This window comes from Pipra filicauda, unplaced genomic scaffold (genome assembly GCF_003945595.2).
Source record: "Pipra filicauda isolate LSUMZ 115617 unplaced genomic scaffold, ASM394559v2 scaffold43_size3849885_pilon, whole genome shotgun sequence".
NCBI classification, from domain to species: Eukaryota; Metazoa; Chordata; class Aves; order Passeriformes; family Pipridae; genus Pipra; species Pipra filicauda.
The window spans coordinates 2784982-2806535 of record NW_024104576.1 but is presented as its reverse complement, the minus strand read 5'-3'; the positions used below and the strand labels follow the sequence as shown (position 1 = coordinate 2806535).

The 21554-nt window shown below is 38.3% G+C and overlaps 1 protein-coding gene across 7 annotated transcripts in view; it reads left to right on the top strand.

The window, feature by feature from the left end:
- The window catches only part of PPP2R2C (protein phosphatase 2 regulatory subunit Bgamma), a 194180-nt gene that overhangs the window by 71065 nt on the left and 101561 nt on the right, over positions 1-21554 (top strand). For 3 of the 7 annotated variants that reach the window (XM_027736236.2, XM_027736238.2, XM_039385827.1), the window contains exon 3: positions 4677-4763. The exons of 3 other annotated variants lie outside the window; for them this stretch is intronic. In XM_027736236.2, the coding sequence (XP_027592037.2) occupies positions 4697-4763 (67 nt within the window). In that variant the 5' untranslated portion in view covers positions 4677-4696. Of the gene's footprint in view, positions 1-4671; positions 4764-21554 lie in introns of all 7 variants that reach the window. One more of the 7 variants, XM_027736241.2, reaches the window with a different exon arrangement.

Sequence of the window (21554 nt, the reverse complement as noted above, 5' to 3'; positions counted from 1 at the left end):
TATACTAACATGAGTACAACCCATTTATTTTTCTCTGACCCTTTTGCCTGCTGTATGACTTACTTATGCTGCACATTGTTTTCTTTTAAATACTGTTAAGTCTTTGCTTGAAGCAAAACTGCTCTCCAGATTTTCTCTTTGAGGTATTTTGCTTCAGGCTACTTTTTAACTTTCTGAAATGCAAAGTAATTGCAGTTCAGGTTTTAATTGCATGTCTTTTTCTTCTTTTCAAGAATATGCTGCCTGGACACATCAGTTTGTTATTTAAAGGGCTGATAAGTATGTCTAAGTTGTATTAATTTATGTTGCAATAGAATTCAAATTAATGCTAACCAGAAGATCTGTTAATGCATGAGTAGCATGAAAGGTATAATTAAATCTCCTTGAAAAAAATTGCAGGATATTTCATGAATGTCAGTGACATAGTTTTAGCCCTTAAATAGTTTTTCTTTGTTACAGATACTTTTCAGGGTTATCTCTACCAGAACCTTAGAAAATGTATGTCATAAGGAAACAGTAATTCTTCCCCTTCATCTGCCCGTTCACATATTTTTGGTTTTGTGTTTATTTGTTAGGTTCATATTGTCCTCCTTAATGATGCCTTCACAGATTCCAAAAGTTAATATTGTGGTAGTATCATAACAACACAGTGGGTTTTTTGAGCTATGTGCAGAACATTTAGGGAAATACTTAAGCTGATGAGGAGTCTTCTGTAGTTGGCGATTCATGTTAAGAGCATCCCAGAGTTCTTTGATAGAGGCATTACCTGAAAGATTAACCCACTATCAAGGAATAGACTCTGGCTGAAGAATTAGCATGGTTGCATTTTTTCGAAGAAAAATTGTGTGCCAAGTGCAGAATTAGTCACTTTATTAGTTAGTCTTAAAAATAGTGGTTAACTTTATCATAATCTGGTTTGTTCACTTGTGGAAATATATTGAACTCTTGTGACACAATGTTCCAAGTGTAGCTTCATCAGTGATGAGCAGAGAGTGATTTCCCTCTTTCTTCTGACCACTTTCTTCCTAGTGTTGCCCCAGCATGTGGTTTGCTGATGTGAAGCCACTGTTGGCTCATATTTGGCCACTAGCATCCAGACTGACCCCAGGTCCTTTCCAGCCAGTTGCTTTTCAGCCAAATGTGTGGAATTCTGCATCAAGTGCAGAATTTTGCACTTCTTTTTGAAGTTACTCAGGGTCCATCTAGATAGCTTACAGTCATTTCTTGTCTTTCCTCAGTCTGTAACTCGGAGGTGAAGCACTGAGTTTGTACTTAGCTGTTAGCTGTATCACTATGGATGTTTTAGATTGGCAATGTCTTGCAGTCCACAGTGCACAGTGAAAATACTCTAAGCTTGTCTGGTACCAAAGTGAGTTTTCTGTATGTTTTTTTCATGAATCAGTGTATGTTTTTGGCTACCTCTAGCTGCCAAGATTGTTTGAAAATATACGAAGGAGCCTTAGACATTTCTGCTTCAAGAAAGATTTGCTGATTCTTTTCTTAGTGAGAAACATACCTCGAATAGCAACAGTGGAAATTGTATTTAGTGTACAATGGACTTGAAAGAAATCAATATCCTTTTTAGCTTGCATAAAAAAACCTCATAGGTTCTTAGCAAAGCCATAGCATGTAGTATATTGAAACTGCCATTATCCTTTTTTCTGTGGAGTCTGTCCATTAAAGTTCAGATACTGGCATCATCATTTCTGGATGCTGGAATGGAAGTATGGGCCCCCTAAGAGTGATATCTGACATGTTTCAACTGTAGGTACAAATTGTCAGTCTTATTTTATTTCACCAGCTGTATGTTGGTTGGAGAGACCCAGGTGGGACTACAGTCATCTCACACCTACAGGAAATGGGAAAGGTTATGTTGAAGCACCACCTGAATGTTGTCACTGGGGAATCCACTGCTGTAGTCATAGATGCATGGATTCACTCATCTAAAGGCTCATACAATGTACACCATTTATTTTTCCAGTTAGGGAGACTGAAAGGTGGGATTTCCTCATTTCTCAAATGGAAAATGAACTTTAGAAAAAACAATGATTTCCGTAGGACTCACAGGAAAACTTCTGGTGTATCTGAGAACTGAGTAGAGTCCTTATGTGCGCAATAGATTCTACACAATTTTTAAATAAGGAGGAAGAGGGGATATTCTAGCTTGGATATCGTGACAGGATGTGAATTCATCCTAAAAATAGCATGTGCTTTCTCTCATGGAATAGATTTCTGTTTGCATTGGACTAATCTCTGGAACATGTATCTTCCTCCTGAGGCAAAGTTGTTTTTTTTGTTCCATGAATTACTCTCCCAGACAGAGAAAGTGATCCTACATTTTAGAAATATCCCATATGGTTAAAGTGCCTCTTGAAGTGCTTGAGATGTATAGGTCAATGTAGACTGTAGGGGAGGTTTAAGAACAATAATTTATTGGGAGCAAATCAGGAGGATGTAAGCAAGGGAAAAGCTTTTTGAAGTATTTAATGCATACAGTGCTTGTTTTTGAACACTTTAGGCTTGTTTTTTAAATAAATGTATGTTACCCTCAAAAACCTTGTCATTTGATGTTTTTGTACTAAAACAAACAGACAGAAATCCGCATTGTGACCATTTCAGCTCTTGCTTTCAATTATAAGGTCCCCTCTCTCACCAGTTTTAGCTTTTACCAGTTTGGATTTGAGTGAGGATAAACACATTAGAAGTCCTAGTCCTTTCAGTGATTATTCAAATATATCCCCAAAATATTTTGAAGTATTTGAATTCTCATCTCTGGAGAAGAAAAGTCTCAGTGATATCTCTGTATTGTTTCTGTAATATCTAGATTATCAATGTGTGATGGTCTTGGGGGCAGCTTTTTGTGATACTGGAAGTATCACTTGAGGCAGTATGTAAAACCTAAGGTTGTCAGGTTCTTTTCATTTTGGTTCTTTCTGATACTCATAATATTTGTCACATGAAGAAAAGGAGCAGATTTACTAAAACTCCTGTTAATGCTTAGAATAATCACTGCCTTAGAAGGTGAACAGAACATTGATCTGTAGTGCCTGGGACAGAATTAATGTTTGTCCTATTTATGTGAGCCAACCTGCTGTATCTTATTTCATATTTAAATTCTGGATTTATTAAGTATGATATTATATATGTGACCAATTTTTATTATTTCTCTTGGAAATTCCTCATCCAAATATCTTGGCCAAAGTCTCTTTATAATAAACCATAATCATACTCCAAGGTGGTAGATATTCAGAGACAAATTATTTTGTTGCTTTGAAGGGATTAATATTTTGGAACTTTAGGAAGAGGAAAACCAGCATACAGTGACAAATTAAAAAATAAAAACGTCTGGCATCTTTGTTAAGGAAGAGAGTGATGCGTAAATCTGTTTTGCACAAATAAGAAGTTAACAATGCTATTTACTCCTACATTAACTCTCCAGCTTCAGTAATTAGTGCAGGGGTTTTTGTTTGGGGTGTTTTTCTTTAATAGAGTTGCCTTGCCATATTATTATAATCATAATTTTCTTGGCTTGCTTTCCATACTTTTAAGCAGTTCTGAATTCTGTATAAACTTCACATGCATAGGCTTTGCCTTGTCTCTCAATTCACTTGCATGGTTAACATTGCTGTTGACCAAAGTTAAGCAAATGCAAGGAAGGCTGATATGTTTCCAATTAATTGTTGGAAATTGTTCCTGCCTGTGAACATCAGTATTCAGTGCACACTCGTACCACAATGAAATAGTCATTAGCTTTGGTCCTCATTGTCTAAACCTGACATTTCCTCCAACAAAAATCATCATGGTACTCCTGAAAGATACACAGAGATCACTTTTGGGACAAACACTTGTTTTAGTAGGGCTTTAGAGAATTGTTTTTGAAATTGTAAAATATTACATTCGTCACCATGCTCAGAAGAATGGTTTATTCATGCATTTCAGACAGTTATTTTTGTCTCTTTCTCTCTCTAATGGACTGCACTTTGGTATATACAAATCACTTATATGTGTCATAATAAAATCTGGGGGCTGAAAACCGTTGTCCTAGCTGGAAATCATGGGAAGAGTGGAAAGTTTACTTTTTTCCTTTTTTAAGGGGAAAGGTCTTTGTTTGAATGGATTCTTGTGGTAACCCTATTTAAATTAATGTGGAAGTAAAATAAAATGCCTCTATGGAATTGGTTGGACAGGAGAAGCAAAATACCTATTTCTCTGTTACATAATTCATCTAGTAATGGTTTCTGTAAAGGAAATGTGTGAATAGAAGAAAATTGCCATTTTGAAAGAGGTAGAAGGGAGAGCTACTCAATGGTTACTTGTCCATGTCAGAGTTCAGAGATTATTTTAAACATCATTTCCTTAATTATTTTGTTTAGGCTGTCTAGTTATGTTGATTCCCTGGCCATGTCTCAGCTTGCTACATGGGTAACTGGCAAGAGCATCATCAGCTCATGAACCAAAGAATCCAGCTTGCTGGCCGGGCAAACCAGTGGAGCTCACAGAAGATACGAAAGTCCTCTGAAGACTTCAGTAGGAAGTGGGGGTTCTTCACCACACCCCCAAAATATACTGGCTCAGAGCGGGCATTGTCAAATTCATTTCTTTTTCCTTCACTTGTAATGTGGAAGGTGCTGACTGAAAGCCCTGGAAATTAAGTCCTCTATTTCTCCACAGGACAGGTATAGCCAGGGCGGCAGCAATGCAAGCTTCCCCACATTGTCCTGCCAATGTTCCTCAACCCAGTTCTGAAGAGGTCACTTCTGGAGGTGAGTGGGTGGAAGAGTCTGTCCGTGCAGCGACTGCTGCCAGGCGGTGGTTCCTGCAGGACAGGCTGTTGGATGGAGGCTGACCCCTTGTCTTGAGTGAGCCACCAGTCTTTAACAGATAATCAGTTTATGTAGCATAAAGCGGCGTGGGCTGGATTCGTTGAGGTTGCATTATTCTGCTTGGCTGCTCTCACATTTTGGTATTTCTTTGTGGTTGGATGGCACCTTCACATTTTTTCTTTTTGCATTGTCTTGTTTCAGAAACTTTGTCAGTGCTTTATGTACACGTCTACAAAGTGGCATGTGAAAACCTGAATGCAGCCTGGTTGTAAATGTGGTAGAGAAAAGTACTTACTGGTGGCAGCCATGTGTGCAAGAGGAGCTGTAAAGCACTAGACCAGGAGGCATGCTTTGAAATGCACCAAACATTGATAAGAAAGTGTATGTTGGTTTTTAGTATCTAAATGAACTATTAGGTTTCTGTTGCAAAGCCATATCTCAACATTTTCTCTTTTTGTAATTACTATGTAATTTAGATATTAACACCAATTAAGCTGGTAAACTAATGTTCCTTTTTAGATTATTTTACAGTTAATGAAATCTGCCTATCTGAAGTTAGACGTGCAACATTCTACACTATATGAAAATAATGAGTATGTATTGCAGTTACAATAGATAGTTGTCATCCAAACCAGAAATATATGATATGTGAGAGGCATTGATGACTGATGCAAGTTTTCAGAACAAAAATGAGTCCTTACAAGTTTGCAAATTAATTCTCATATAAATTTCTGGAGCTATTTAAATACTACATACTTCAAATACAGTAAGGAGTATTCTGTTTTCAGCCAAATTTACATCTCTTAAATATAGAAATACGCTTGAGAAAATGGAAACAAAGGCTTAGTAAGGCTGTTAGGTCATGGTGAATTACTTTTGTAGCTTCAAGTGCTGTGTGAAAGGTTTGCAATGCCCTGATTGTTACTTGTAGCGGAGGCCTGTAAGTCTGTTTAACTCTGTTTCTATGGCTGTTTGTAAACAGGTATGATAACAAGAGAACACAGTAAAATTAAATAACTGTATAAATTTAGGATTATTCCTGTCCATTTCCCCAAGATCATAGAAGAGTTGATTTTCCTAACTAATATAGACTTCCTGAAGAGATTTCCTAATTTTTTTACTTTAAAGGATATGAATCAGAATAGTATTCATTCCATATATATAGCTAAAAGAGTTCCTGACTATTTTTTTTTATTATTTTGTAGGGTAGCAAAGGATAACAGGTTTGGTTTACTGATAAAATTAGTCATAAAGTCCTGTTGAGAAGTCATTTGTCACTGATCCATGAGGTCATTTCAAGTGGAGAACAGTTTGAGGATCCTTGTCATGACAATACATGTCATTAGAAAGTATAATATCGGGCATATTTGTTATTAAATCACCTCACTTAACATTTGTAGGGTGCCGATAAATCATGTGGATTTGATTTGGTTTCAGCTCTTTTGAATGCAGTGCAGGTTGCTAACTCCTTACTGACATTGACAAAGCTGCAGAGGGTTGCAGAGTTGTTCTCCCACACACCTGTGTGAACTGACTCCAGAATTTCAGCTCACACCTCCCTCTGTGCCATGTAAACCTTTGAAGATAATTATATACCTTGTCACAATTAAACCTTTTTTATGGTACACTTTGTTTTAAGTTTGAGTAAAAAAAGACAGTTAAATCATTGTCAGTGCAAACACAAAAGAATGGCCACAGAAACTGTTTTCTTCTCACTGTATTTTATTCATAACACATTCATCGTTCTGTCTCTGTGTCTGCTTTCTGTGAATACTAATTGATACGGAGTCTGATTTTTCTGCATATTTACATTGAATAATTGTGATCTAAAGGAACATACTTGTAAACCAGAGTATGACCCAGAGCAGGATAATCCTCACAGCCTCCATCGTGGAGTCCTAGCTTGTGTAAGTCTCTTACGCTATGACTGGTCACATGAGAAAAGGCTTTGCCATTAGATTCATAGTTATAGATCCCTGTCTTAAGAGTTTCCATTTTATCAACTTGTCATTTGATTGTGTAGCCTCACTCATTATGTCCAGGGACTGGGACTAGAAGAAAGTTAAACCAGTCTTTGGAGAGGGTATATAAATACCTTTCCTGAATTGCAGGTTTAGGGCTTCAGGCTCAGTTTAAAAACTGATTTTTTTTTCACCAACCACTGAATAACAGGGTTTAAGGAATATAGTCAGAATTTTGGGTCAGGTGTCAGAGCAGAGGTTGCAGACAAGGAATAAGAAATACCTTGGGCTCACATTGAATAATATGTGGACTTAGCATGGTCACAGTTGGGACACCCCCATGCTGAAACGTTGTTTGCTTTTCATCTTTCTGCCTGTGAAGACAATGGAGATCTGTGTTCATATGTAGGTGATCCCTCACAGGTTTGGAGCTAGGGCAGGGTACATCAGTCTGTGTGTGATGATCTGGAAGGAACTGTGTAATGTTAGATTGTTCAAAAGGAAGCGTTTATTTGATGCACTTAGAAATATTTCATGTGTCAGTGATGGACTTCTAAAAATAAATTGCTGAGATGCAGCAGAAGGAAATTCCTTCTAATCGAAACTTTATGCCACTGGCATCTGGAAGTAAAAGGGAGACTAAAGCACCAAAACCACTGGAAATGAAAACTCATTGCTCAGCTCTCAGGCTGTGCAACTGATTTCACAGATTTACCAGGTAGATATCATAGGCTTCTAACATGTCCCTGTTTAGAATGATTGGGATTGTAGAAAGGAATTTGTCACCTGTCTCTCTGGGTTTCATGAAGGACTTAAGTTTTTACCCTCCATTAATCTTTGGGTTGGCAGTTTTAGTCCAGCAGTTTGTGACTAGGATACCATTATCAATCAATAACTGTAAAACAGTGTATATGAAAAATGGTTGATTTTATACTTATTTAGTAGTCTACTGAATATAACAATATGCATAGCAATACTATGGCATCCGTAAGGGTTCAAGTGTTGCCACACATGGAAATCATTGCAGGACCATTGCCAGTGCTGAACTCTTACAGGGCAGGAAATTTGTTTTTCTGTTTGCACGCATAAAACCAACCCTCCCTGAGACTCTGGATATTCCTGTAATGCAAATAATAGAGAAATATGTATTTATAGCTTATCACAGACTCTGTGCAAGGAACAAAGAAGCAAATAGCCCCCCAAGTCCCACAATGACAGCCTCACTCATTTAATTATTTTCTTTTGAGTGCCTAGAAAGTTGGGCCCATTGAAATAGCTTTTGAGAATGTCACCTTTAATCTTGTAGCAGAATATTTGAACTCAGACATTTGAGTATTTGAGAGTATTTCAACTGAAAACAGTTTAACAGAAAAAATATTGCACACCCAGGATGAGATATTCAGACAAAAATGAAAAGGTGATACAGAATGTAAATCTTCTTTCAGGGGCCTTATGAGAATGCCATCTGATTATCATCATGACAAGTACAATACAGGTAACCGTCATCCTCTGCATTCCATAAAATCCTGACTCACAAATGAGTTAAATTTTCATAAAGTCAAACTATCAGATCAACTACAAAACCCCATGTGAAGTGTTTTTTTGTTTTTGATATTATTCCTAGGACAGCTAGTGAGACCTAACAGCTCAAGAGTATTGAGGTTGATGAAATCTGAATTTTCAGAAAGTTTTTTCTACTTTAGTATGCAGCAAATGAAAAATTAGCAGAATAAATACTGAGACTCTAGAATTGTTAGATTTTATGGGGTAAAAGGAAGGTTTGTTTGCACTTAAATACTGTTTGCCGTTTTCTTCTTGGACTGATCTGTTCTACATTTGGAGTTGATAGAGAATTTCTCTTGTGCTTAGTTGTTGTGCCGGGGGGCTGTGGATTTTGGTAGATTTTCTTTTGCTTGATCCAATTCTTTAGGGTCTTCTAGGGAGATGAAGCAAATTAGGAAATGTGTTCTTTTTAAAAAAATACTTAAGAATATGCTTCAGGAAAAAGAAAACTTAATTTGTTCTAAAGGACAGATGCATCTTAATAAGAACTTAAATTTTAATCAATCCCTTAATTTTTATTAATCTGTAATGAAAAAAAAAGTGACTAAAATTCCAGGAAATAGATCTGAACTTTTGGTGAAAAAAAAAGTTGAGTTGTTAGCTCAAATTTTAGGAATCTTAGGGCAAAAGTGGCTGGAGTGCAGTGGTTTTGTTGTAACACTGTTTACCAGATCCTGTCTGTGGATATGTGTGTTAAGTGCTGAATGACCTAGTGTGATTTATATTGCTCTGTAGTTTGTCAAAAGAAAAAAAATTTAATTTGCTAATTAGTAGAAAAGAATGAAAAAATGTATTCTGGCGTTTTGGGACCAGGTTGGGAGAGCAGCATCCTGTTTGTCCTCTGGGATGGAAGCAATAGAGATAAATTCAGAATTGCAACATTTATTCTGGATAAGAGTTGCCTTTTTTTTTTATTCCAAGATAGTTTTTACACCAACATTGTTGTTTTGTGAGAAAAGAGTCTCTGTGCTAGCTTTCTTAATTCTATAGCAGTGCTGGAGTGAAGGCTGCCCATTTAACTCAGGCAAAACACAATGGTACAGTATTCTTCAACCTCCAGAACTACAAAAAAATACTCAAAACAATAGATGTGTAATTAGAAAGGACACTTCAAATGTAAAGAGATTTCTTTCATTCTGTTTTTGGTAGGATTTTGGATAGCCTTTTTTTTGTTCTATGGCCCTGTAGGATGGTGCTGCTAGATTAATGCTGATGCTGCTGGTTTCTTCCCTCCCTTTCCCTCCCTCCTTTCTGTTGCATCCCCCTCCCCATGAAATGTCCTCTTGGCTAAATGCTCATGCAGAAGAAAACTGATGGTGTGGCCTGTGAACTTGGCCTGCCCTAGTTTTAACAGCTGACAGTGCAGTGACTGTGCCAAGTGCATTGTGAATTTGCTGCCTGTACCCTTGAACCTCCTCATAAATGTATAGGGATTTCTTGTTTGGAATAATCTCCATTGCTGGGAATGCTGCAAGTGTGTGTTTTCTTATAACTTGTACCGGGAATCTGACACAAGTTCTGAGCAGACGTCATGCTGTTTTGAGCTGAGCACTTCTGAGGAACACAAGGTAAAGGAAGCTGGGAGACACATGGAGTTGAGCCTGGAAGTACTAAAACTTTTTAATCCATGGTGCTTCTGGTTTCACACTGATAGAGATAATTATTTTTTAGTATTTTCCTCATGATGGTATTTTTCTTCCAAATATTTATGCTCTTTTGCTTGTGCTGTTAGCTTGTCTACATAGAGTCTGTGTGCTGAAGCTCTGCTTAGAGGTGAGTCTGTGTTGTAGAGATCTGTTCCACTCATTGACCTGGCTGTTGACTTCCCTTCACAGGAACAGGACATGAATGAAGAAAATGCTGCGGTTTTAATGTTAGATACAGAAAAAGTCTTCTCTGTTCACAGGATCAGTTTTGTAGCATCAGTGTGCAAAAAAACCCAGCTGAACTGCTTCTTTCAGGCACCTGGCTGTAGAATTACATGGAAATGGGAGTGGAGGAGTGGTTGATATCAACAAATTTACAGAAGCCACTGTAAAACAAAAACAAAACCTCTCCCATCCTGGAAAGATTTATAAACAGGGCCAGCAAGCAGTTCTAGTTCTGACCTGACTTGGACTTAACAGTTTAGCTTAGAATTTTCCTTGTACAGCAGGAGATCTTGTTTTGCATCGTCTACAGTGTGTCACCAGTTACACTGTGCTTCATCTGGACAACAAAATATGTCTTTTTCTTTCTTTCCGTGAGCAAAGTAAACATAAAATCTAAACTGAATGTTTGATGATCGGGAAAATTCTCTGTTGTTGGTCACTCTTTACAAGATCCAGTGCTGTGCTAGAGGGAGGAGAGCCCTGTGGTATGAAACCAAACATTTCACTGAAGTCAGCGTTACTAATTTCAGCAAAGCGAAGATTTCCATGGCCTGTGTCTAAGACTGAGTATAATCTAAATGTTATTTGTCTCTTAAAAATATGAGATGAATAGTGAGATGGAGACAGAGGTGTATAGTGGGAAGGGGAAGGAAGACGGGAGTGTAATTGTAAAACTGTAGGGTGCACTCATTTAAGATCACCTTGCTCCTCGTCCAATACCAGAGGCAGAAACTCCTAATCATGCCGGGAGCTGAGCAGCTGTTGCCCTCCTGTACAAGCTGATGCCTTCAAGGGTTCATTTACAGAAAAATGAAACTGTAAGTGTGGGAGTGGGTACACATAACAGGACAGGCTAAGCCAATGAATCTCTAACTTTGCAATACGTGTATGTGTGTGTGTGTATATATATATCTCTGTGCATTTCATAGAATCATAGAATCACCTGGGTTGGAAGGGACCTCCGAGATCATCAAGTCCAACCCTTGATCCAACACTGCCGTGGTTACTGGACCAGTAGCACTAAGTGCCATGTCCAGTCTCATTTTAAAAACCTCCAGGGATGGAGAATCCACCACTTCCCTGGGCAGCCCATTCCAATGCCTGATTACCCTCTCTGTAAAGAATTTCTTCCTAATATCTAACCTATATATATACTTTGCAATATATAGACTTCGTTTTCTTTTTTCAAATCAGAGTAAAATCTTGCATGTAATTTAAATGTTTTCTCTTTGATCTGCCTCTTTCAAATCTGATTGAGGGAAACAGCATGCTCTGTTATTGAAACATAAGCTGCTCTGCTATGCATTTTCTATTTTGAATGCTTTAGGACTGTTATGTGTTTCTGTAGTAATAAGTTAAATAAATAGACCTGTAGCAGCAATTTTGAAGGTACAAGCTTAGAGTGCACACATTTGTTGTGTATATTCGATGCCTCCCCGCCTGCCCTTCTCCTTCCCCGCCTTTCCAATGAGCCTTTCAAGGTCTATCTTCAGTATAGTTAGCCTGCAGTGCTTGGTAATGTTGACCATGGTTCTGTGACCATAACCATAATATTCTGAATGTAAAAGATAAATTATTTTATCTGTTCAGTTTTCCCCTCCTCCTTTTTCTGTGTAGCCTCTCTTTGTCTCTTCTAGTGAAGTGCTTCTATATTGAGGACTCCACAGAAGGTAAAGCTGGCATACTGACATCCTAAATCTTGCTTGTGGTAGCTTCTACTATTTGAAGTTTTTGAGAATTGGGAAGGATTTGGCATTACCTAAGTGTGCACATGAATGATATTTTTCCCTCACTGTTCTTGCTGGCAGAAGGTCCTTTAGGGACTTTTGCCAGCAAGTGCAAGTCAGAATAGCCTCTAGGATTGACTGCACTGCTACAGATATCAGGCAGCTTTTCCTTCTTGCTGAGCTCAGCGGAACCAGCCTGCCAGTGAGCCTGATCTATCATTTTCGAAGTTATTTTATTTTTTTCTCTCAGTAATCACAGTAGTTGCAGAGCAGAGTGTTTAGCTCCCCATGAGAGTTGTCAAACATAACCAAATATGAAATTAAATGATTGTTACAAAATAAATGCCTGGAAGAGTAAGCTTTCAGTCTTAATGCTGCAACAACAGAGGTACCTTTTAAAATATAAGCTTTAACATATTTTTTTTTTGTTCAAAATAAGTATTCCTTCTGAAACATAAGCTCAGTTAAGAGGGTTTTACATGTTGGAATAATTTTCAGGATGCCAGTAAATGCTGCTCTGTAGCACTACTTTCACTGCCATGATAGTTCTGTATATAAATGTTGTGGTTTAACCCCAGCCAGCAAACAAGCCCCAGAAACTGCTCACTCACTGCCCCACCATCAGGATCAGGGAGAGAATCGGAAGGGTAAAAGTCAGAAAACGTGTGTTGAGGTGAAGATACTTTAATAGGGAAAGCAAAAGCTGCACACACAAGCAAAGCAATGCAAGGAATTAATTCACTGTTTCCCAAGTGCAGGCAGGTGTTCAGCCATCTCCAGGAGAGCAGGGCCCCATAATCCTGGCAGTGACTCGGGAAGACAAATGCCATCACTCCAAATATTCCCCCGTTGCTCCTTCTTCCCCCCACTTTATATACTGAGTATGATGTCATACGGTCTGGAATATCCCTTTGGTCAGTTGGGGTCACCTCTCCTGGCTGTGTCCCCTCCCAGCTTCCCATGTACCCCCAACTTCCTTGCCAGTGTGGCAATATGAAAAGCAGAAAAGGCCTTGGCTCTGTGTAAGCCCTGCTCAGCAATAACAGAAACGTCTCTGTATTATCAACACTGTGTTCAGCACAGATCCAAAACACAGCCCCATACTAGCTACTGTGAAGAAAATTAACTCTACCCCAGCCAAAAACAGCACCTTAACCCAGATTTAATCAATGAATATGTATTTAATAATTAATGGTTTCTTTTTGTGTAAAATAGTGGAACTTCATTTGTGGATGAGAATTCCTCTTTTTGTATTAGATTCTGTTTGAATTCCTGTTTCTCTTTCTTTTTTAGTTGTTCCAAATCCTCCCCTGAACACTTGTTCTCTGCTTGGCCTCTAATACTGTGGATTAAAAAAAAAAAAAAAAGCAGAACTCCAGATGGTTCACTTCATAGAATGAGGGCACCTTGATTTGAAAGGCATTTACACTAGTTAAAAATCCAACAAAGAAAGTAAACAGTCTTAAGCAGTGGTCCTTAAAAATTGTGTATGCAGTTTCAGACAATCATGAGTTGTAGTATGACATTGAATAAATATCTCCCAGACTTCTCACAGGCTATCAGAGAGCTATCTGAGTCTGATGGAATGTCTTAGAAGTCTCTCTTCTATTGGTAGGTATCCCATACTTTCTGATATCTGCTGTAATAGCAGGTGGTTTTCTGCAGCTGTGCAGAAGTGGGGTTTGGTGTCTGGTCGTCAGTGAGTGGTTATAGAATATAGGAGAGGTCAATCCCATGTGTGCCCCTAATGGACCAAAGCTGTCTTTTAGTAATCTTATGATGAATATCTTCCAAACTGCAGAATTCCAGTCTGCATCCTGAGACATTCTCTGTGTGCCACTGGGCTTGGAAGAAATGGTGGATGGAATGAGAGTATTTGACAAAAGTGCTGGTGAAAATATTACTCTTACTCACATTATATGTGGTTGTGGTAATAATTGCAAAGTATCAGAATTGACAGGTGACTAAAAATGATTTTCTTATGTGAAAGAAGGTTTGTAGCAAGAAGATACCAACTCTGATGATACAATATGAAAAACCCTAGTCTCCAGAATAAAAATTTCCATTGACTTCAGTAATGCAGAGATTTAATTGAATGGTTCAACTCTGCCCTAAATCAGGATCAGATGCGTATCTTTCTTGTTGTTTATACTGTGATAGCACTGAGTCACTGGGCACAGCTCGTTCTGTAAACACACAAGAAGGAGGTGGTCTCTGCCCAGAGGAATGTTAGTGTTAAGTATAAGACAAGCAAGCGACAATGTGAGGGTGTATGGGGCAACACAGGGTCATGGTGACAGATCAGCACAAGAAGCAGCTGTAATATGAACCTGGCTGCCAAGTGTCTTTATTTTATGATAATCCGTTTGTTGCAGTGCCCTGAGGAATATGGTTTGTTTTAGCTGAACTCAGAGCTGAAGTTAGATCAAGCTGATCATCCAGTCTCTGAAAACATTCTTCACATTGAAAATATTCTCACGTTGCCCTTCATCACTATTTTCTGCAAATCACGATGCAGTAATAATTATTAACACTATAATAACTAACTTGGCATCTGTACTTATACTCAGTTGTGTGACAGTCTTCTTGCACACCCAGGGACTCCAGTGGTTACTCCAAAAAACCTAACTCGGAGAACTTTGCTGGTTACCAGTGAACTATGAGAAGCATTTCCTCTGGTCTCTGACATACTGGTTCTTCTTTAATCCATGCAGCAAAATACATAGAAATGTACCTGAGGTTTCCTCAAAAATCCACAACTTAAATATTAGAAAGAGAAAATCAATGGCAGTCATCATGTTGTTGGACAAACCTAGAGGACTTCACGTGGATGAGAGTCTTAAGCAATTTAACCATAGAATCACAGAATATGCTGAGTTGGAAGGGACCCATCAGGATCATCGAGTCCAACTCTTGGCCCTGTGCAGGACACCCCAAGAATCTCACCATGTCTCTGAGAGCGTTGTCAAATGCTTCTTGAGATCTCTCAGGTTTGGTGCTGTGAACCCTTCTCTGGGGAGCCTGTTCCAGTGCCGAGCCACTGGAATCTCAGTGTAAGTAGATGTGACATGGATGTTTTTGTGTGTATTTAAAAGACCTGTACTGTAAAAATTTGTCACCATATTGTGTAGTTTGAATGTGGTGCAATAAATCTATAAGCCTTCTCATGGGGACCTGACATGCCTTAAGTGCATTATGTGCCCACAAGTGGCCCTTCAGTGAGGTAAAGGACTGGTGGGGCAGGGGTCAGGACAGAGCAAGTGCTCTCCGAAGTGGCTTTTCTTCAAAGATGTTAAGATATTTTCTTGTTTACTACCAGACTCCAGGCAAATTCAGTCTCTCTCTCTCTCTCTCTTTGATGGAATTCTAGGCTGTGATTGATTCATAATCTATCCTCAGAGATTTTTTATGACCTCAGATATTCCTAGCTAAACCGGATTTGAATTGTGTTCAGCTGGTCTCAGCAACAGATGTCAGATATCACTGAATAATGGGGGGTCATGCAAGAGAAAGGCAAGAATATTACACACTTTGTGTAATCTTGACCAAATGAATCTTTTGTTCACTGTGTGTTTTTCAAAATAATTTTGTAATTTTATTATTAGTGAAGTACTAGGATATAGATAATGTATAAGTATTGCTGTGAAATTGAGTAAAAATGTATTGGGAATATGTCTTGCTCCAGTTTACTTTTCATTCATTTTTCAGCCATTATTAAATGTTAAAATAAAAAATAAGAGAATTACAAGTGGTTCCATAAATCAATGTGTCCTGAACTGCAGAGCAGGTAATTTTTATAAGAGGGCAAGCCCCTGTGTTTATAATAAATCAAGTTCATTATCTTTTGAGCTTCCTGATTAAAGTAATTAGTCATTTATGCTGATACAAAGTCAACAGTGAATACTTCGCTTTGTTTCACAAATATTGAATCTTAACTTGTTTTGTAAGGGTCATTGGTTATAAGCAGCTGCACATTGTAATGTAAATTTGTTGTTTTGTTGGTGGGGAAGTAGTTTCTACCAATGCAAATTAGTAAACCAAGCAACTCTCCTGCAGTTAGAACAAACTGCCTTGAAGATTTTAACACAAAAACTAATTTGCAGTGTCAGATAGGACATAGGTGGAGTGAGGCAGGGAGTTGGTAGTAACTCTTAGTGCTGAGGAGAAGGTCTCAAGGTTAGTGGGGGTGCTGCAGGGTGTGCAGCTGGCTACCTCTCAGGAAGGCTGTGCGGGCTGCCCCACTTCTGCAGCAGCTGTGCTTAGAGCTGCCCATTCCCACAAAGCACTGTGGAGAGGTCTGGCTAATGTGATTCTCAAAATCTTTGGAAATTTGAGAACTGCATATGCTTTTATATCTGCAAAAAAACCCCAACTGTTGTTACCTGAGGGGCTTCACTTTGGAATATGAGTTCTCTCCAGCCAGGTGTAAAACACAGGTCGTTGCCAAGCTAAAATTCCTGGTTTTGAGCCATGGAAAAGCATGCACGAAATCAGACTTCCTCCTGCTCTGTTTTAGCTGTTGGTAAGGTCAGTCTGTTCTGGGGTAGGCTCAAAAACAGCTTATTTTTCAGTATGCAAATATTGTGTGCATCTGGAGTGGGATAGTTTCTGTATTTCCATGCATCAGTTCTGACCAGTAAGCACTTGGCATCATTTTTTAAGAGTTGCCCTTAGACTGGAATAAATGCATACATTGAGGACAAAAGGTGATGCTTCCTTGGAGAACAGATGTTCAGAAGTCTCCTGAGCTGTTTTTGGATATTAGTTGGGTATACCTGTGCTCATAGGTAGAACTAAGTAGGATGAGCCTAGTAATTTGAGTGTAAGTCTAGCTTTTCCTCTGATGATCAAGTGGTAGAAGATCTGTGAAAATGTAGCATTAGAAAGGACCTAGTGATCTACTTTGACTACAACTTCTATATAAATAAAACAAGTCTCTTTTCTGATTTGATTTTTATGTACAATTCCAATTCAAGTGTAATTGTGAATCTCCAAATTCTTTCTTTTCATATTAGATTACGTCCTTTGGGGTTAAAATAAGTGAAACCTTTCCAGCAGTTACTTTGGTGACCTGCTGTGCAAACTAATAATGCCATGCTAATCTCCAAAGGAGTGTCAGTCACAGTCACATTTGAATTTCAGTATTTCAGGAAGGAGACAATCAAGAGAGGGAAATGAGCTGAACTAGCGCTATTTTGTATTATTTTAAAATCTACAGTCAAGCAATTACATCAAGAATGGGAGGTGTGTTTTAAGGAGGTAAAGTTTTGTTTACAGGCTTTTTTTTGTGAACTACAATTGAAAAATATTAATAAGGAGACATTACTATATGTTCTTCTTTCTTTTAGCTTATACTCCAGTGATAAATAAGTAATAACATATAGGATGAGGGTTTGAGATATTCAGCATATAAAAGAGGGTAATTGTGACTAAGTGCAGGTTAACACATGAGCTCTGACATCTATTTTCTCGATTGTTAGTGATGAAACCGCACAATTTTCACAAGGAAGCTTAAGTGTGCTTTAGAGAAAGACTTTGCGTATGCTAGGACAAATAAAATAGGTATTTTTCAGAAATTCTTTATTTCTAAGCATTCTAGCATTTTCCACACTAAAAAAAAAAGGCAGACTACAAGAAGTCTCCTAAAAGGATGAACATTGTAATTTGAAAAGAAAATAGGTACTCGTGACTGTTCACCACCTAGGTATTAATGCAGGCAATTACAGGGTCCTGCTTTTCAAACATTATTATGTTAGATCAAGAAAAGAGCCAATATTGTATTTTATATGACCTTTCTAATACTATATATACACATATAGATTTGTGTTATTTGTCTCGGATTCACAAAATGTTTCTTATGTGTGGCTCAAGGCATTTATTTATTGCAAGGCTTCAAGCTGTGGTAAGCAAGGTCATAGATTAAGAATTGATTTCCACAGTTGCTCTAGCATACAAACTAAATTTCTCTTGGTTGGTTATAAAAACTACAGCTGGGCATAAATTCCGCTTTTCAACATTGTCTTGAAAATGAATGTTAAAGCAAATGAGAAAATACTCTGTGTGTGTTGTGTGCTTCATTTAGATTTTCAGCTAAAACTTAAGGAAAGCAAATTGATTTTATTCTGCAAAATACTAAGTAAAACTGTGCTAGTAATAAGGTTTTTATTTCACTTGGGTTTTTTTTGTTATGACTATTATTTTTTTATTCAGATTTTCTGGATAGTTTCTGTCAAATCATATTTTGATCGATATCTTGCTTAGTCCTTTGTTTCTGCTATATGCTCCCAGAGTAATTTCTAATTACAACAGGGCTTTCAAAATGGAATATAGTTTCTTTCTTTTGGAAACAGACAATCCTACTAGAAATAGAAAATCCTAGTGTTTTGTTAGCATTGTCTATAATGTGAAACACATCATCTTTTAAACTGTATTTAGACTGCAAACTGAAAATTCGCTGGACCAAGGAAGTACGTTCTGCACATGTTCTTAAAGTGTTCTTTGTGCATTTTGATGTTGGGTTTTACTTTTAAGGTGTGCTTTGTGTTGGTCACAGTAGTAGAGCTAAACCGTGTGCAGCAATCAATTTGTTTCAACGTAAATTCACTCTGATGAATCTTTGCCACAATACACAGATTCCTGGTAACTACATGATAAATCTTAAGTCGCGGAAATTGGCTTCTTAGATGCATCTTTAAAGAAAATATTTCTGGTATAATATCTTGCCCTCTGGTTTTGGATTAGTATGCCTAGAGCGGAAACCATAATTTGTGGTGCGTTTTCAGATCACAATCAACATCATCAGGTGGCTTTAAAAAGTATTAGCTTGGACACTACTGTTCTGCACATGTCATAGTTAGTGTTTCTGCTATTAGCAGAGGAAATAAATTGTAAAATTATTTTTCTAAGGTAACAGAGAGTATTGTCTTGGCTTGATGGGAATTCTTGGTTTGCAGGGCACAGTCCACACTGTACCTTATAGCACTGGCCTGTAAGGAAGACAGTAGTGCGTCAAATGTTTTGTGGTACTCTGTTCTACTAAATCAGAGGCTGAATTGCCAACCCTTTTCTTTACAGAAGTCACATTATGTATGTAAAGAAAAGCAGTTGGAAAGCAAAGTGTTGTGTGATGAGAGTGGTGAAATAGTTTGGTGACTAAAACAGATAGGGATTTAAAATATAAACTTCATTAAGGAAAAAATGTGTGTGGAAATGAAGTACCTCAGACACAGAAATTACTCCTCAATTCAGATGGATGTTTTGGAGAAGTTGTGAAATTCATCTATTGGTAGTGATTCTTATCCCATCCCTGAACTGTATTTCTGCAGGATTAGAATACATGGACCTTCTTTCATGGGTGTTTCTAGCAAACCAGTTTGTTAGCACTTGACCTTATTTTGCAAAATCTTGAGTGGCAGGCTTATTTTGGTGTTTTGAAAACTGAGGATTTTCTCAGTATTGAAAATGCCCATGTCCATAGCAAAATTCCTTTTGACTTCCTTGAGATTTCCATATGGAGATATCTCAAAAAAATTCAGCTTTGTGGTGAAATGCGGTGAATCTGTTCAACTCAGACTTTCTCGGAATAATAAAACAGTCTCACTGAAAGCCTTGTTAGGAAGGAATTACGATTATCAAGTCTGGTAGTCAGGAAGGCTTGTTGTTAGTGTATTACTGCAGGACAACTCAAGCATGGTTATGCCTGACTGAATAAAAGATTTATGCTCATTTCTAAATGTAGATTTCTTTTTTTGAAAAACACTGAAATATGTATGAAGAATTTTGGACTGATTCATTAACTTTGAATAAATTCCTGTGACAAATGAGGGACATGAAGAGAAAGCAAAAATATATAGTTGAGCGGGACTCTTTATGTGAGGTTGGCTGCCTGCAGACACACAGGACTAGTACAGATAGATCACTGATAATTCGTTGTAGATCCACCTGCTGGTAAACTTTGAGAAACAGAACCTTTCCTGAAGCAGATATGGCACCAGCCTCCTCTGTATTGATGTAGTGGTACAGATTTTCAGATTTTTTTCTTTTCTCCTGTCCTGCCCCAAGGCAGGGGAACCAGTTGGAAGAACTGCTGATCAGTTTTATTCTGCTCCTATGATGAGGTTGGTATATAGTAGTGCTACAGATCTGGTACTCTACCTTTGGGTCCTTCTTGACATTAGATGTTTTCCTAGAAGCTACAAAGCCAGTCTCTCCAGTCACCTAATTCTCATGCCCAGTATGTTCTCAGCATAGATCCATTCTCTAGTAACAGTGCAAACCATTAAAAAAACAGTGTTTCCAGCAAACAGAACACAAAAGGCTGGTGAGCAGGGAGAGGGAAGGAGTCCTGCCTGTTGTGCCCTCTGCAATGTGCCCCACAGAGAGAAAAGAATGGAGGGAGGTGAAGGGAGGTGAACCATCTGTTGTATAAACTACCTGAAAAAGACCCTCTGAGATTTACGGGAAGGAGTCTACAGTGTATATTTGAGGAAGGTCTGTCTAGCTACAGCCTAGAAGTTTGGTTTTATGTAGGAATGTGTTGTGAAAAATGCTATTTGGAAACGTGCACCTACAACATGTATTTGGGACTGCTGGGGTTTTTGAGTTAGCAGAGAAGTGTGCTGCTGTGGTGACTTAGGGCCCCAAAGGTGATCAGCAGGCTGGCGCACTTCTCCTATGAGAAAAGGTTGAGAAAATTGAGATTGTTCAACCTGGAGAAGAGAAGGCTCCACAGTGACCTTGTTGTGGTCTTTCAGTATCTAAAGGGGGGCTGAAAGAGAGCTGGAAAGGGACTTTTTACATGGGCATATAGGGACAGGACAAGGGGTAATGACCTTAAACTGAAAGAGGGCAGGTGTAGATTGAGTATTAGGAAGAAATTATTTTCTGTGGGAGTGGTGAGACACTGAAACAGGTTGCCCCTAGAAACTGTGGATGGCCCATCTCTGGAAGTGTTCAAGGACACATTGGATAGGGCCCTGAGCAGCCTGATCTAGTGGAAGGTGTTCCTTCCCGTGGCAGGGGGTTGGAACTAGATGACCTTTAAGGTCCCTTCCAGTCCAAACCATTCTATGATTCTAAGACTTCAGTCTTTCCTTTACATTTTAATTCTGACATGTTTGTTATCTCAGAACTTGATGTGAAATCTAGAAAACTCTGTGATCTTTCTGGCTTTAATTGGAAAATTAAACCTGTCAAGTTCCCTGAAGGTTTAAAGTGTGTAAATGTAAATACTCTTATCATACTGGCATTTTTGTAACACAATTTTTGCTTTTTCCCATATTGCTATCAGAATGTATGTATACTCCACCGGTAGTATTCTGTTACATTAGTGGGGATTAATGCTGCAGAATCCAATATCTGCAGGCAGAGGGCTAACCACATCATTTCAGGGGACTGCAGTCATTTACATTTGATTGGGCTTACTCGGATGCATATGCAACTTCTGTGCACCCCACTGTACAGCACTTGGAGCCAGGCACTGGTCTGAAGAAGGCAACTAATAACAGGAATTATCTGTTGCTCTTTTGTCTGCACATCTGCTTGGGAACGTAACTCCTTGGCATGAGTTAAAACAGCAGTGAGGCTTCTTTGACCACTCTGAGGGAAAAA